Source organism: Bos mutus, chromosome 19, assembly GCF_027580195.1.
Source record: "Bos mutus isolate GX-2022 chromosome 19, NWIPB_WYAK_1.1, whole genome shotgun sequence".
Lineage (NCBI taxonomy): Eukaryota > Metazoa > Chordata > Mammalia > Artiodactyla > Bovidae > Bos > Bos mutus.
Genome location: NC_091635.1, coordinates 44,648,628 through 44,660,968, shown reverse-complemented (window position 1 = coordinate 44,660,968; position 12,341 = coordinate 44,648,628). Strand labels below are relative to the sequence as shown.

Sequence of the window (12,341 nt, the reverse complement as noted above, 5' to 3'; positions counted from 1 at the left end):
GATCCTTTATAGGGTGCTCAAAGAATCTACGTGCTTCTGTAATAAGGAAATTGCAGAAACTTATAGAGATCCAGGGCTCTATAAAAACTGCCTTCTCAGAGAGGTCCTCTTCAGTGAGAAACAGCTACAGAAGGTTGATCTCCTGTGAAGTGGTAGACCTGGAGTCCCAGCTTAGCAGAAGACGGGTGAGCCAGGCTGACGTATACATAGCAGAGAACAGACATGGCATTTGGTCCCAAGAACTCTTCCCAGAGCTACCGCTTATCAGCTACAGGACCTTGGGCCAGTTACCTAACCTGTCTGAGGCTTAGTTTTCATGTATGTAAAAGAGAATCCATAATCCTTAGTTTAAATATCAGTTGTGAGTATTGAATGAGATATCCATGCATAGAAGATGGCAAATCCTCAAAATGGTCTTCTTTAAGTGGGACATGGAGGAGAGAGGCTCTGTCAGTCAAGGTTGGCTGGGCTGTGTTAACAGTGGAGATTTAAGTGTCATAGACAACAGAAGTCTATTTCTCTCCCAGGGTCCCAGACTTCTCCCATCTTCAGGCTCTTCCATCCCCTCAGGACCATCCTTCTCTGCATCCAACTAGTGGGAGTTGAGAAGAAAGTACAGAGGAGAGTCACCCGCTTCTTACCAGCTTTGACCTTGAAGAGCCTTATCCCCTCACACTCACCTTCCATTGTGCAGAGCTTGGTCACCTAGCCATTCCCAGTTACCAAGGTGGCCAGGAAATGCAGTCTGGCTCTGTGCACTTCGGGGGAAAGTTCTCAATCTTTACCACATTTGCCAAATTAAATAAAACCCCACACACTGGGACTTCGTTCATAATGATATCGTGATTTGTGACATGATTAACTTCTCCTATTAAGTTGGAATATAGTTTTAGAAAAGTTAAAATGTCTATTTTCAAGGTCATCTCCTTCCTTCTTGATTTCTTAGCTCTGCGCCTCGGACAAAATCCTGGAGTTTGATCGAGATTTTCGAATTCGACATTATGCAGGGGACGTGGTGTGAGTATCTCACTCTGGTGCCTGACGTGGTGGTTTGCATGCAGCCTCACTGCAGAAGATACAGTTAAGGGAAATAGAAATTATTTTCCTGTTCGTTTGCATTTTCTAGCCATTTCTGATGCCAATATATTTTAATTTCTTCATTTAAAACATTGGCATAGCTTCATTCATTCCTTGCTTTTCAAACATTTGTTAAAGACACATCATGTGTGGCCATCCACAGTTTCTGGCATAGTTGACATTCAGTCAGCATCAACTGATGGTTAAATAAACCATGGAAGTATGTTAGGAATTGGGATAGAAAGATGAGTAACATGAACTATGCCCTGATGACGCTAGCAGCTTAGTGGAGGATACAGGCAGGTACATGATAAGTCATTATAATGAAGAATGGAAAGGGTTAAACTGGAGAAACACAAGGCGTTATGGGAACACTGCTGTTTGCTGTTTAGTCACTAAGTCTTTGCCACTCCATAGACTGTAGCCCGCCAGCCTCCTCTGTCCATGGGATTTCCCAGGCAAGAACACTGAAGTGGGTTGTCATTTCCTTCTCCAGGAGATCTTCCTGACCCAGGGATTGAACCCACATCTCCTGCATTGGCAGGTGGGTTCTTTACCACTGAGCCACCAGGGAAAAGCCTTGTGGGAACACTGAGGAAGAATAATTAACCCAGAGTGAGGAGTGTAGCCAAGCCTTGAAGGAAGTGATATTCCAGATGAGTCTAGAAAGTAAAAGAGGCTTAGTTGGAAGATAGAATTAGGAAGAGAAGGAGATGAGAGGGCATTCCAAGCAGAGAGACAGCAGGCATACAGGCCCAGAAGTGAGAGTCATCACTATACATGAAGAACTACTGGTAGTTGGGTAACTATATGAGCAAAAACCAGTTTTCCCATATGATTTTTCACATATTATTCAAAAAAGTAAAATTCTCACAAGCTACATTTTCTGGCTACAGTATGATAAAAGTAGAAATTGGTAAGAAAATAAAACTAAAAACATATAACTTCCTTAGTCTTTTAGTTTCCTAGGGTTTCTATGAGAAACGACCACAAATTGGTGGCTTAAAACAATAGAAATGTATTGTTTCATGGCTCTTCCTGACCCAGGGATCGAACCAGGTCTCCTGCATTGCAGGCAGATTCTTTACCATCTGAGCCATCAGGGACACCCCATTCTGGAGGCCACAAGTTCAAAATCTAGGTGCTGGCAGGGCCACACTCTGAATGCTTTAGAGGAAGATTGTTTCCTGCTTTCTTCAGCATCTGGTGGCTGCCTGCTTTCCTTGGCTTGTGGCTGTATCAGTCCAGTCTCAGCCTCCATCGTCACATTGCCACCTCCTCTTTGGGGTGTCTGTATTAAATCTCCCTCTGTTTTTGTTTTAAAACTACACTTGTGAATGCATCTAAGGCCCACCTGAATAACACGGGATGAATTTCTTCTCCCAGGATCCTCAATGTAATCACATCTTTTACCATACAAGGTAATACTCACAATTTCCAGGGAATTTGACAAGGCTTCTCTGATGGCTCAGATGGTAAAGAATCTGTCTGTCTGCAATGCAGGAGACCTGGGTTCGATCCCTGCATTGGGAAGATTCCCTGGAGGAGGGCATGGCAGCCCACTCAGAATTCTTGCCTGGAGAATCCCCATGGACAGAGGACCTGGCGGGCTGCAGTCCCTAGGTTCACAAAGAGTCAGACATGACTGAGCGGTTAAGCACAGCACAGCATGTCTTTCAAGGGAGGCATTTTTCAGTCTGCTACACTTAGCATGCTTTGTCTACCCACACTGCTTATTATCTGGTTTTTGTTTAAAGTCCCGTCTTTTCCTTTCTCCTTATTTTTGATGCTGGGAATTCTATTCACATAACCCATTACAGGCAGAGATTAAACAACAAAAAATGAAAATGATCATCTCTCTAAATGCCAAAGAGGCATTTGAAGAAACTTAATACCTGTTCCTGATTTAAATTAAAACTCTAGAATCATCCTCAATGGTGAAAAATTGAAAGCATTTCCCCTAAAGTCAGAAACAAGACAAGGGTGCCCACTCTCACCACTACTATTCAACATAGTTTTGGAAGTTTTGGCCACAGCAATCAGAACAGAAAAAGAAATAAAAGGAATCCAGATTGGGAAAGAAGTAAAACTCTCAATATTTGCAGATGACATGATCCTCTACATAGAAAACCCTAAAGAGTCCACCAGAAAATTACTAGAGCTAATCAATGAATATAGTAAAGTTGCAGGATATAAAATCAACACACAGAAATCCCTTGCATTCCTATACACTAACAATGAGAAAACAGAGAAATTAAGGAAACAATTCCATTCACTATTGCAATGAAAAGAATAAAATACTTAGGAATATATCTACCTAAAGAAACAAAAGACCTATATATAGAAAACTATAAAACACTGGTGAAAGAAATCAAAGAGGACACAAATAGATGGAGAAATATACCGTGTTCGTGGATCTGAAGAATCAATATAGTGAAAATGAGTATACTACCCAAAGCAATCTATAGATTCAGTGCAATCCCTATCAAGCTACCAACAGTATTTTTCAGAGAACTAGAACAAATAATTTCACAATTTGTATGGAAATACAAAAAGCCTCGAATAGCCAAAGCAATCTTGAGAAAGAAGAATGGAACTGGAGGAATCAACCTGCCTGACTTCAGGCTCTACTACAAAGCCACAATCATCAAGATAATATGGTGCTGGCACAAAGACAGAAATATAGATCAGTGGCACAAAATAGAAAGCCCAGAGATAAATCCACGTGCCTATGGACACCTTATCTTTGATAAAGGAGGCAAGAATATACAGTGGAGAAAAGACAATCTCTTTAACAAGTGGTGCTGGGAAAACTGGTCAACCACTGGTAAAAGAATGAAACTAGAACACTTTCTAACACCATACACAAAAATAAACTCAAAATGGATTAAAGATCTAAACATAAGACCAGAAACTCCTAGAGGAAAACATAGGCAAAACACTCTCTGACATACATCACACCAGGATCCTCTATGACCCACCTCCCAGAATATTGGAAAATAAAAGCAAAAATAAATGGGACCTAATTACAAGCTTCTGCACAACAAAGGAAACTATAAGCAAGGTGAAACGACAGCCTTCAGAATGGGAGAAAATAATAACAAATGAAGCAATGGACGAAGAATTAATCTCAAAAATATACAAGCAACTCCTATAGCTCAATTCCAGGAAAATAAACGACCCAGTCAAAAAGTGGGCCAAAGAACTAAGACATTTGGAGACATTTCTCCAAAGAAACAGACATTTCTCCAAAGAAGACATACAGATGGCTAACAAACACATGAAAAGATGCTCAACATCACTCATTATCAGAGAAATGCAAATCAAAAACACAATGAGGTACCATTTCAAGCCAGTCAGAATGGCTGCTATCCAAAAGTCTACAAGCAATAAATGCTGGAGAGGGTGTGGAGAAAAGGGAACCCTCTTACGCTGTTGGTGGGAATGCAAACTAGTACAGCCACTATGGAGAACAGTGTGGAGATACCTTTAAAAACTGAAAATAGAACTGTCATACGACCCAGCAATCCCACTGCTGGGCATACACACCGAGGAAACCAGAATTGAAAGAGACATGTGTACCCCAATGTTCATCGCAGCACTGTTTATAATAGCCAGGACATGGAAGCAACCTAGATGTCCATCAGCAGATGAATGGATAAGAAAGCTGGGGTACATATACACAATGGAGTATTACTCAGCCATTAAAAAGAATACATATGAATCAGTTCTGATAAGGTGGATGAAACTGGAGCCTATTATACAGAGTGAAGTAAGCCAGAAAGAAAAACACCAATACAGTATACTAACACATATATATGGAATTTAGAAAGATGGTAACAACAACTCTATGCGAGACAGCAAAAGAGACACAGATGTATAGGACAGTCTTTTTGATTCTGTGGGGAGGGCAAGGGCGGATGATATGGGAAATGGATTGAAACATGTAAATTATCATAGGTGAAACGAATCACCAGTCCAGGTTCAATGCACGGTACTGGATGCTTGGGTCTGGTGCACTGGGATGACCCAGAGGGATGGTATGGGGAGGGAGGTGGGAGGGGGGTTCAGGATGGGGAACACATGTACACCCATGGCGGATTCATGTTGATGTACGGCAAAACCAATACAATATTGTAAAGTTAAAAAAATAATTAAAAAAAAAAAACTCTAGAATCGTAAAACAATATGGCTCAAAATTATTACCCCCATCTGTCAAACTAGCCGTTCGCGCCAGGATGGCACAATATTCCACTTTTTCTGGTGCTATTTCCAGATTCCAGAATCCTGAAGAGGGTAGACCCAGTGATATACAGATGCCCGCCTCCTATCACTCAGGCCACACTCACTGGGTGCCCTCTTACAGCTCGGATCCGCATAACTGCAGAGCTGGACTTAGAGGCCAGGCGGGGCAGCCACTGTTTCACAGATGAAGACATTTATGCAGTGTGTGCCATTCTTTCCCAGCATCAGACAGCAAGCTTGCCGAATAGCTGAGACAATACCTAGGTGTCCAGACTCCCCGTCCAGAGAGCTAGCCAGCCCCACAGAGGAATATGTGATGCCGCCGATTCCCCTTCTGTCTCTCTTTAAGCCTTTCAACCCTTTTCTAGGTTTTTACTGGGTGTCTTCTGTGTGCCCAATACTTTATAAAGTATGGTCCCTGCCCATAAAGAGCTTTCCATGTAAGATGCATACGTACATGTGTGGGGTTGTGTGTGTAATAACACACAGTATTAGCACACACACGTGTATGTGTGTGTGTATGTGTGTATATATATATATATATATATGCTGTGCTTAGTTGCTTAGTCATGTCTGACTCTTTGCAACCTCATGGGCTGCAGCCCGCCAGGTTCCTCTGTCCACGGGAATTCTCCAGGCAAGAATTCTTGAGTGGGTTGCCATGCCCTCCTCCAGGGGATCTTCCCAACCCAGGGATCAAACCCAGGTTTCCCGTGTTGCAGGCAGATTTTTTTCCATCTGAGCCACTGGGGAAGTCCAAGAATACTGGGGTGGGTAGCCTATCCCTTCTCCACAGGATCTTCCCGACCCAGGAATCAAACCGGGGTCTCCTGCCTAGAAGGTGGATTCTTTACCAGCTGAGCAGGGCAGCCCCATGTAGATGTATATGCATACACACATTTGTATATATATATATTGATACAACAAAAGATGGTTGAAAATAATTTCCATATGAGTAATAACATGTGTTTTCAAAATAAGCAAATACCTTTAACTGTGTGTGATAAACCCAGATAGGCAGATGCTGATCATTAGGTGCTAGGAATTATTTTTCTAGGAAAAAGTGGGAAGGATGCTAGAAAGATTCAGGAACTATCACCTTAGCCTATTTGACTGGAGTGTATCCTTTTTTTTTTTTTTTTTTTTTTTTTTTTTTGGAGTGTATCCTTTTGGTGGCATAGAGAAGTAGAAACACCTAGAAAAGTAGATTGAGATCAAATCACAATGAGTCTCAAAGGTCAGAATAAGGACTTTGAATTGTAAGGGTCTGATGATATATTAAGAGTCAGGTGACTTTAAGGGTTCAGTCAAAAGTGACTTGAAGGTAGTAGGAAGAAGACCAAGATTGGAGGAGGCAGGGAAATTATTTTGGACCTGGTGGCCTAAAACTGTGCCCATGGGCAGCACGAAACTTTCTTGCAGAATGAAACATGAGCGGCTGGAACAATATAAGACTGGTGAGGCGTCAGAGTTAGAGATCAGAGAATTGTCTGCAGCAAGGATCCCCAGCCTCTGGGGTCTAATGCCTGATGATCTGAAGTGGAGCTGATGTAATAGAAATAGAGTGCACAATGAATGTAATTCACTTGAAACATCCCCAAACCATCCCCCACCCTCACCCCAGTCCATGGAAAAATTGTCTTCCATAAAACCAGTCCCTGGTGCCAAAAAGATTGGGGACCGCTGGTCTACAGTGATGTGATTGTCCAGGAAGAAGATACAGTCAGGTGAGATAGGAGAGCTATAGGGAGCGGCTACCTCTTGAGTTACTATTTCCCTAACCTCTTAGCCTGTCTTGATCACACAGAATCACCCTGTACTGTTACCCGCTCCCGCATGATTTACTCCCTCTGGATCCATGCCAGTGACTGCAGCAGGGCAGCCCTTGCCCACCAGCTGCAAGTTTAGTTTTGAGACTTTACTCACATCCCACCCTCCACACCATGAACACTGACCTTTTCATTTCCTCCCAACAACTCCGTGCATGTGCCTGCTTCCACGCCTTCGTTTAATGTTGCCCTGGATAATCTGCCTTCCTCTTTCTCTCCTGCTTATCCCAATCTTACCATCCTTTGCAGTTCTCCTTGGATCTTTTCTCCCACCCTGAACACAGTGAGCGAGCCTTAGGCAAGTCATCTCACCTCCCCACGGATGAGGCTCTTAGATCCTGTACGTTGCTGTTTTGCTTTTATCTTAGGAATGTGGGATGGCACACACAGCTGTCTTTTTAAAAGTCAGCATCTCGAGGTAAGCCACAAACCAGTGGAGTGATGATCTTAGTCATAGTGATGGCACTGATGTTTGCCCTCCTTTTGAGGGACAGAAACATCACCCTGTCTACAGAGTAGGTAAATTTGATATTCTTTAACTCAGAACTGGGTGGACAAGCTTTATACATGATTGATGGCATTATTTAACAGTAGAAAGGCTTGTAGACTTCTAGAAAAGCTTAGAAATGGCTCTTGCTTGGTGAATAATGTGTTTTCCGTGTTTCTTTTGTCTCAACTAGGTATTCTGTCGTTGGTTTTATTGACAAAAACAAAGACACTTTATTTCAAGATTTCAAGCGCCTCATGTATAACAGGTAGGATTAAAATTTTATTAATATTTATATTTAGCTTGCTGACATATATTACATAATATGTATGCACATGATTATTTCTGTGTGACAGTTTTAAGAGTTTTCTGGCAATTTGTATACTTCTGTTTGATCATACTTAGTGAAATCATCTGTTACTTTATGATGATAAAATCTGTAAACTTAGGGCAGGGACCCTGTTACTAATACAGTGTTCCTCAATTTCCCTTGGATTTCCTCGGTTTCTCTCTTTACTGTTGCCATCCTTCTTGTCCCTGCCATTGTACTCAGCAGTCTCCAGGCCAGGTCAGTGGTGATGGGAGGGTGTCAGGTAAGCTCTGGACCAGCCAAAAGCTTTACACACTCTGATTCCCACTACAGTGTCTTTGCCTCCAGCCGTGGGGCCACCCTAATAACAGAGTGGCTCTCACGTCAGTGGTGATCATTGCAGAGTGGATAGAATCTTCTCACAACCCAAGAAAACGTGAAAAAGTCATGGAGAAATAAAGCCAAGCAAAGGACAGCAAATTCACATCTGGTACAGATTCTTTGGAAAGAAGGCTCATGAAGAAGAGAAGCTTCCTAGCCAACTGCTTCTTTTGGTTAAAGTGTCATTGCTCATGTATTAAGTCAGCTCAGCCCACTGGCCAGTAGGTCATCAAAGATATATGGAGCACCTCTGAGCCACACATTCCCCTGTGCTCTTGGGATTCAGCTGTTGAAAAACCTTGGACAAAGTCCCTGCCCTCCTGAGGTCTTTTATTCTAGTGGAGATGACAGTTAATGATAAAAGATGGAACTTTAAGCTAGTGTCAAGTGCTATGAAGAAAAACAAAGTTAGGTGAGAGATTGCGGGTATAGACCAAGAAGGGCCATGGAGGTGTTACAGGTAGTGTGGTAGGAAAAGGCTCCTTAAAAGAAGGATCATTTGAACTGAGCCCAGAGTGAAGTGCGGGTGCAAACCATGAGTATGGGGGACAGCATTCAAAGAGAGAGAAAGACTAGCTCACCAAGATGCTAAGGTGGAAACAAGCATGGGTGTGTTGACCGCAGGAAGGTCAGTGTGGCTAAAATCAGTGAGGGGAGGGGAGAACAGTCAGGAATGACTGCAGAGAGGTCCACAGGCCCAGCTCATAGAGAGTCCATGAGCCAGGCACAATGGGAAGCCATTGGAATGGATGATATGATGTCTGTTCTAAAGAAAGCACTGGAAGCGCTGTGTAAAACCCAGATTGTGAAGGGCGGGAGTAAACCTGGGGAGACCAGGCAGGAGGCTGGTTTAGTGATCCAGGCTGAGACGTGGATGGTGGTGACAGAAATGGAAAATGGTCCAAGTGGGTGATATTTTGAAAGTAGAACCAACAAGATTTGCTGATGGATAGAATGTGTGATGGGGAAAAAAAAACAGAAGTCAAAGACAAGGGGGATGGGATGCTTGGTTGTGGGAAAGACAGAGGAGGTGCTCATTTTGGGGGGAAATAAAGAGTACCGCTTCGAATATGTTTTGTGGGAGGTGTGTCCTGGACATCCATCCAAATAGGCAATTGTATCGTGCATCTGAAACTCAAGAGTAAAGGCGGGAACAGAGAAATAAATTCATGGTGGCCCATCTGTTGATGGTACTAAAAGCCATTGTCCTGGTTGAGGTTATCTAGGGTGAGCATAGACAAAAAATAAAAGAGACAAGAGATTGGAGGATGAATCCCTGAGACACTCCACCATTTTGAGTCAAGCAGGGAAGGAGGAACTAGCAAAGGAAGCTGAGAGCATGCCTGTGAGTTAGGAAGGAAGCCAGGAATCCAATGTCAGGGTGGCCAGGCCAAGTAAAAATGATCAACTGTGCCAAACACTATCAAGAGCAGAGTAACGTGAGGAACAAGATTCACCACTGGATTTGCTAACATGAAGGTCAGTACAACACTGACTTTACAGTGTCATGAAGACAGATGTCTGACGGAAGTGGGTCAAGAGAATACAGAAAATGGGAATGAGGAGACGGTGGGTTTCAACCGTTTTTTCCAAGAGGTTTTGCTATAAAGTGGTTCGTCTATGTGGATGAAGCCTCCAGGAGCAGAGATAGACATCAACACTAGAAAGGCACAGAGGCATGGGGGTCTGAGAGGGAACCCATGTAAGAACCAATCTGGGGAGGAGAGACTTTCAGAGAGGAGTTTCAATAAGTGGTTTATCAGGTACGATGCACTCATTTTGAGGGAGAAACCAAAGAGTCTGACATTGCTCTGTATAAAAAATGTCAAAAAGTCAAATTGGAAAAACGGCCTCAGTCGTCCAGGGGCAAAGTCAGGGCATGTTGCCCAGAGGAGGCAGTCGGGCTGTGTTCCAGGAGGCTGCACAGGGTGCCATTCGCTGTCTACAAGCGTGCTAAGGAGCTTTAGTCATGTCCGATTCTTTGCGACCCTATGGGCTGCAGCCCACCAGGCTCCTCTGTCCGTGGGATTTTCCAGGCAAGAGTGCTGGAGTGGGTTTTTGTGCCCCTCTCCAAAGGATCTTCAGGGCCCAGGGATTGAACGTCTCCCGCATTGGCAGGCAGGTTGTTTACCACTAGCCCCACCCGGGAAGCCCAGAGGTTCAGCTCACCGAGAGCAGCGCCACCTTCTGGCGGTGGATTCTGGTAATCCCGGCTCACAGGACTAACACAGAAACAGAGCGAATGGACTTATTTCCAGCAATCAGACAGTCGTAAGGGTCTTGTGATATGAAACACTTGCATTGGTTTACCAGGCTCTTCTTCCCTATTGGAAACCTGTCTGGGAAATTAAATAGAACTCTAGTTTATTAATTGACAGTGAAAAATATCCTCCAAAGGATGCTTAGTTGCTTGGTAAGCCTGGAATCAGAACAAAGGAACTTAGATAAGTCTAGTAATTAAAGACATTTCACAGCAGGGATGGTCTTGCCAAAGGTATAAAAACATAAAACAGTTGCAGCTTATTGTATATATTGCCATAGTAGGAAAGGTCTTGCTAGTGGGATGCAAAGTCTTGAAATAATTTTGATTAAAACTATCCTCTTAGTATTTAAATGGGCTGCCTTTGCCTCTGAATACTTTTTGATACTTCCATGGCTAAATGACCTCCGTAAATTTTAATCCTTTCTTTATATCTGTTTAAAGAGTGACCCTTGGATCTCTAGTTCTGGAGCGTATACATGCATGTATGCTTGCTCGTGTGTGTGTAAAGGGAAGGAGACAGGAAGCAGACAGGCGGCATGCCAGGTGCACAGGCCACTCTTCCCTCTCTCTCATTAGCCAGCTAAGTTCTGCCTTCTCTGTTACACATACTGAGTTTCTGGATAAATAAGCTTCCCCTTTAAGGAAAAAGCTCTTTTAAATATTTGAAAATTATGTTGACTTACCAACCTCAAAGTTCTTTCTCTTTGAAAACAATTGAACTTGTCTATTTTGATTCATTACACATCAATTCTACTGTTTGATGATAATAATAATAATAATAGGGACTTTCCTGGGGGCCCAGTGGCTAAGAATCCCTGCCCCCAATGCAGGAAGCCCAGTATGTTCCCTGGTCAGGGAACTAGATTCCACATGCTACAACAAAGAGCCGGCACAGCCAAATAAAGAAATAATAATAAACATCTTATTTTCTTCATTTCCAACTTTCACGCCACCCTTCATTCATTAGGTAGTGTCTAAACAAGGCCAAAAGTGAGCAGAGTGGAACTGGGGATAGAAACTGCATAGACCAAAGACAGTGACTTTCTGTCTTTGACATGCATCAGGATTTTCAAAGTGCACACACTCTACTTCCTGAAAATTCTATTAATATTCCTTTGGTGTTAGAAGGGCATTCAGGCACGATGGGCACCAAAAACTGAGAACCATTGCCTCAAGTTCTCTCTCTGCTAAAGATTGGAATGGTAAAGTTAAGGGAAAGCAATATACATTTATGTGGTCATTTTTATTGGCATGTTATCTTTGGAAAATTATGGAATAGGACTATAACATAGTAAAACTGGGTCCATGAACCACAGATCATGCATTATTTTATAGCCACATTTTGATGGCAGTTGGCACAGCTTGCTGGCAACGGTCAGGGTCAGGAATATTTCTCTGCCTTCATTCACAGCCTAGCCAGTCTTCACCTCACTGTTTATCTTCTTCGCTCTTGTCCTTTCTGGCAGTTTGCTACTAATGTTTAGAACCTCTGTGTATAGAGGTTTACTAGATGTTTGGGGAGCCAACTCAATTTTCTCAATTTTATGCCAGGGAAAGAAAAGTGGGCAAAATGATGACAGCAGTAAACACAATTAGCAGAAAAGATCCATGTTAAGTTTTTTTTTTTTTCTATTCTCAGCCCCCAATTAAGAAAGAAAAAAGTCTGATGAGAGAAGTTTTCAGAAAACAAGCAACATTTTGAATTCCAATTACTTTAAAATCAAAAGCACCGAGTGTTCTGTTAGTTTC

The 12,341-nt window shown here is 42.7% G+C and overlaps 1 protein-coding gene across 1 annotated transcript in view; it reads left to right on the top strand.

Annotated features, from left to right (window-relative positions):
* Nucleotides 1-12,341, top strand: part of MYO1D (myosin ID) — a 358,754-nt gene that overhangs the window by 131,994 nt on the left and 214,419 nt on the right. The window contains exons 12-13 of the mRNA XM_005896664.2: nucleotides 947-1,017; nucleotides 7,832-7,906. Of these exons, the coding sequence (XP_005896726.2) occupies nucleotides 947-1,017; nucleotides 7,832-7,906 (146 nt within the window). The remainder of the gene's footprint in view (nucleotides 1-946; nucleotides 1,018-7,831; nucleotides 7,907-12,341) is intronic.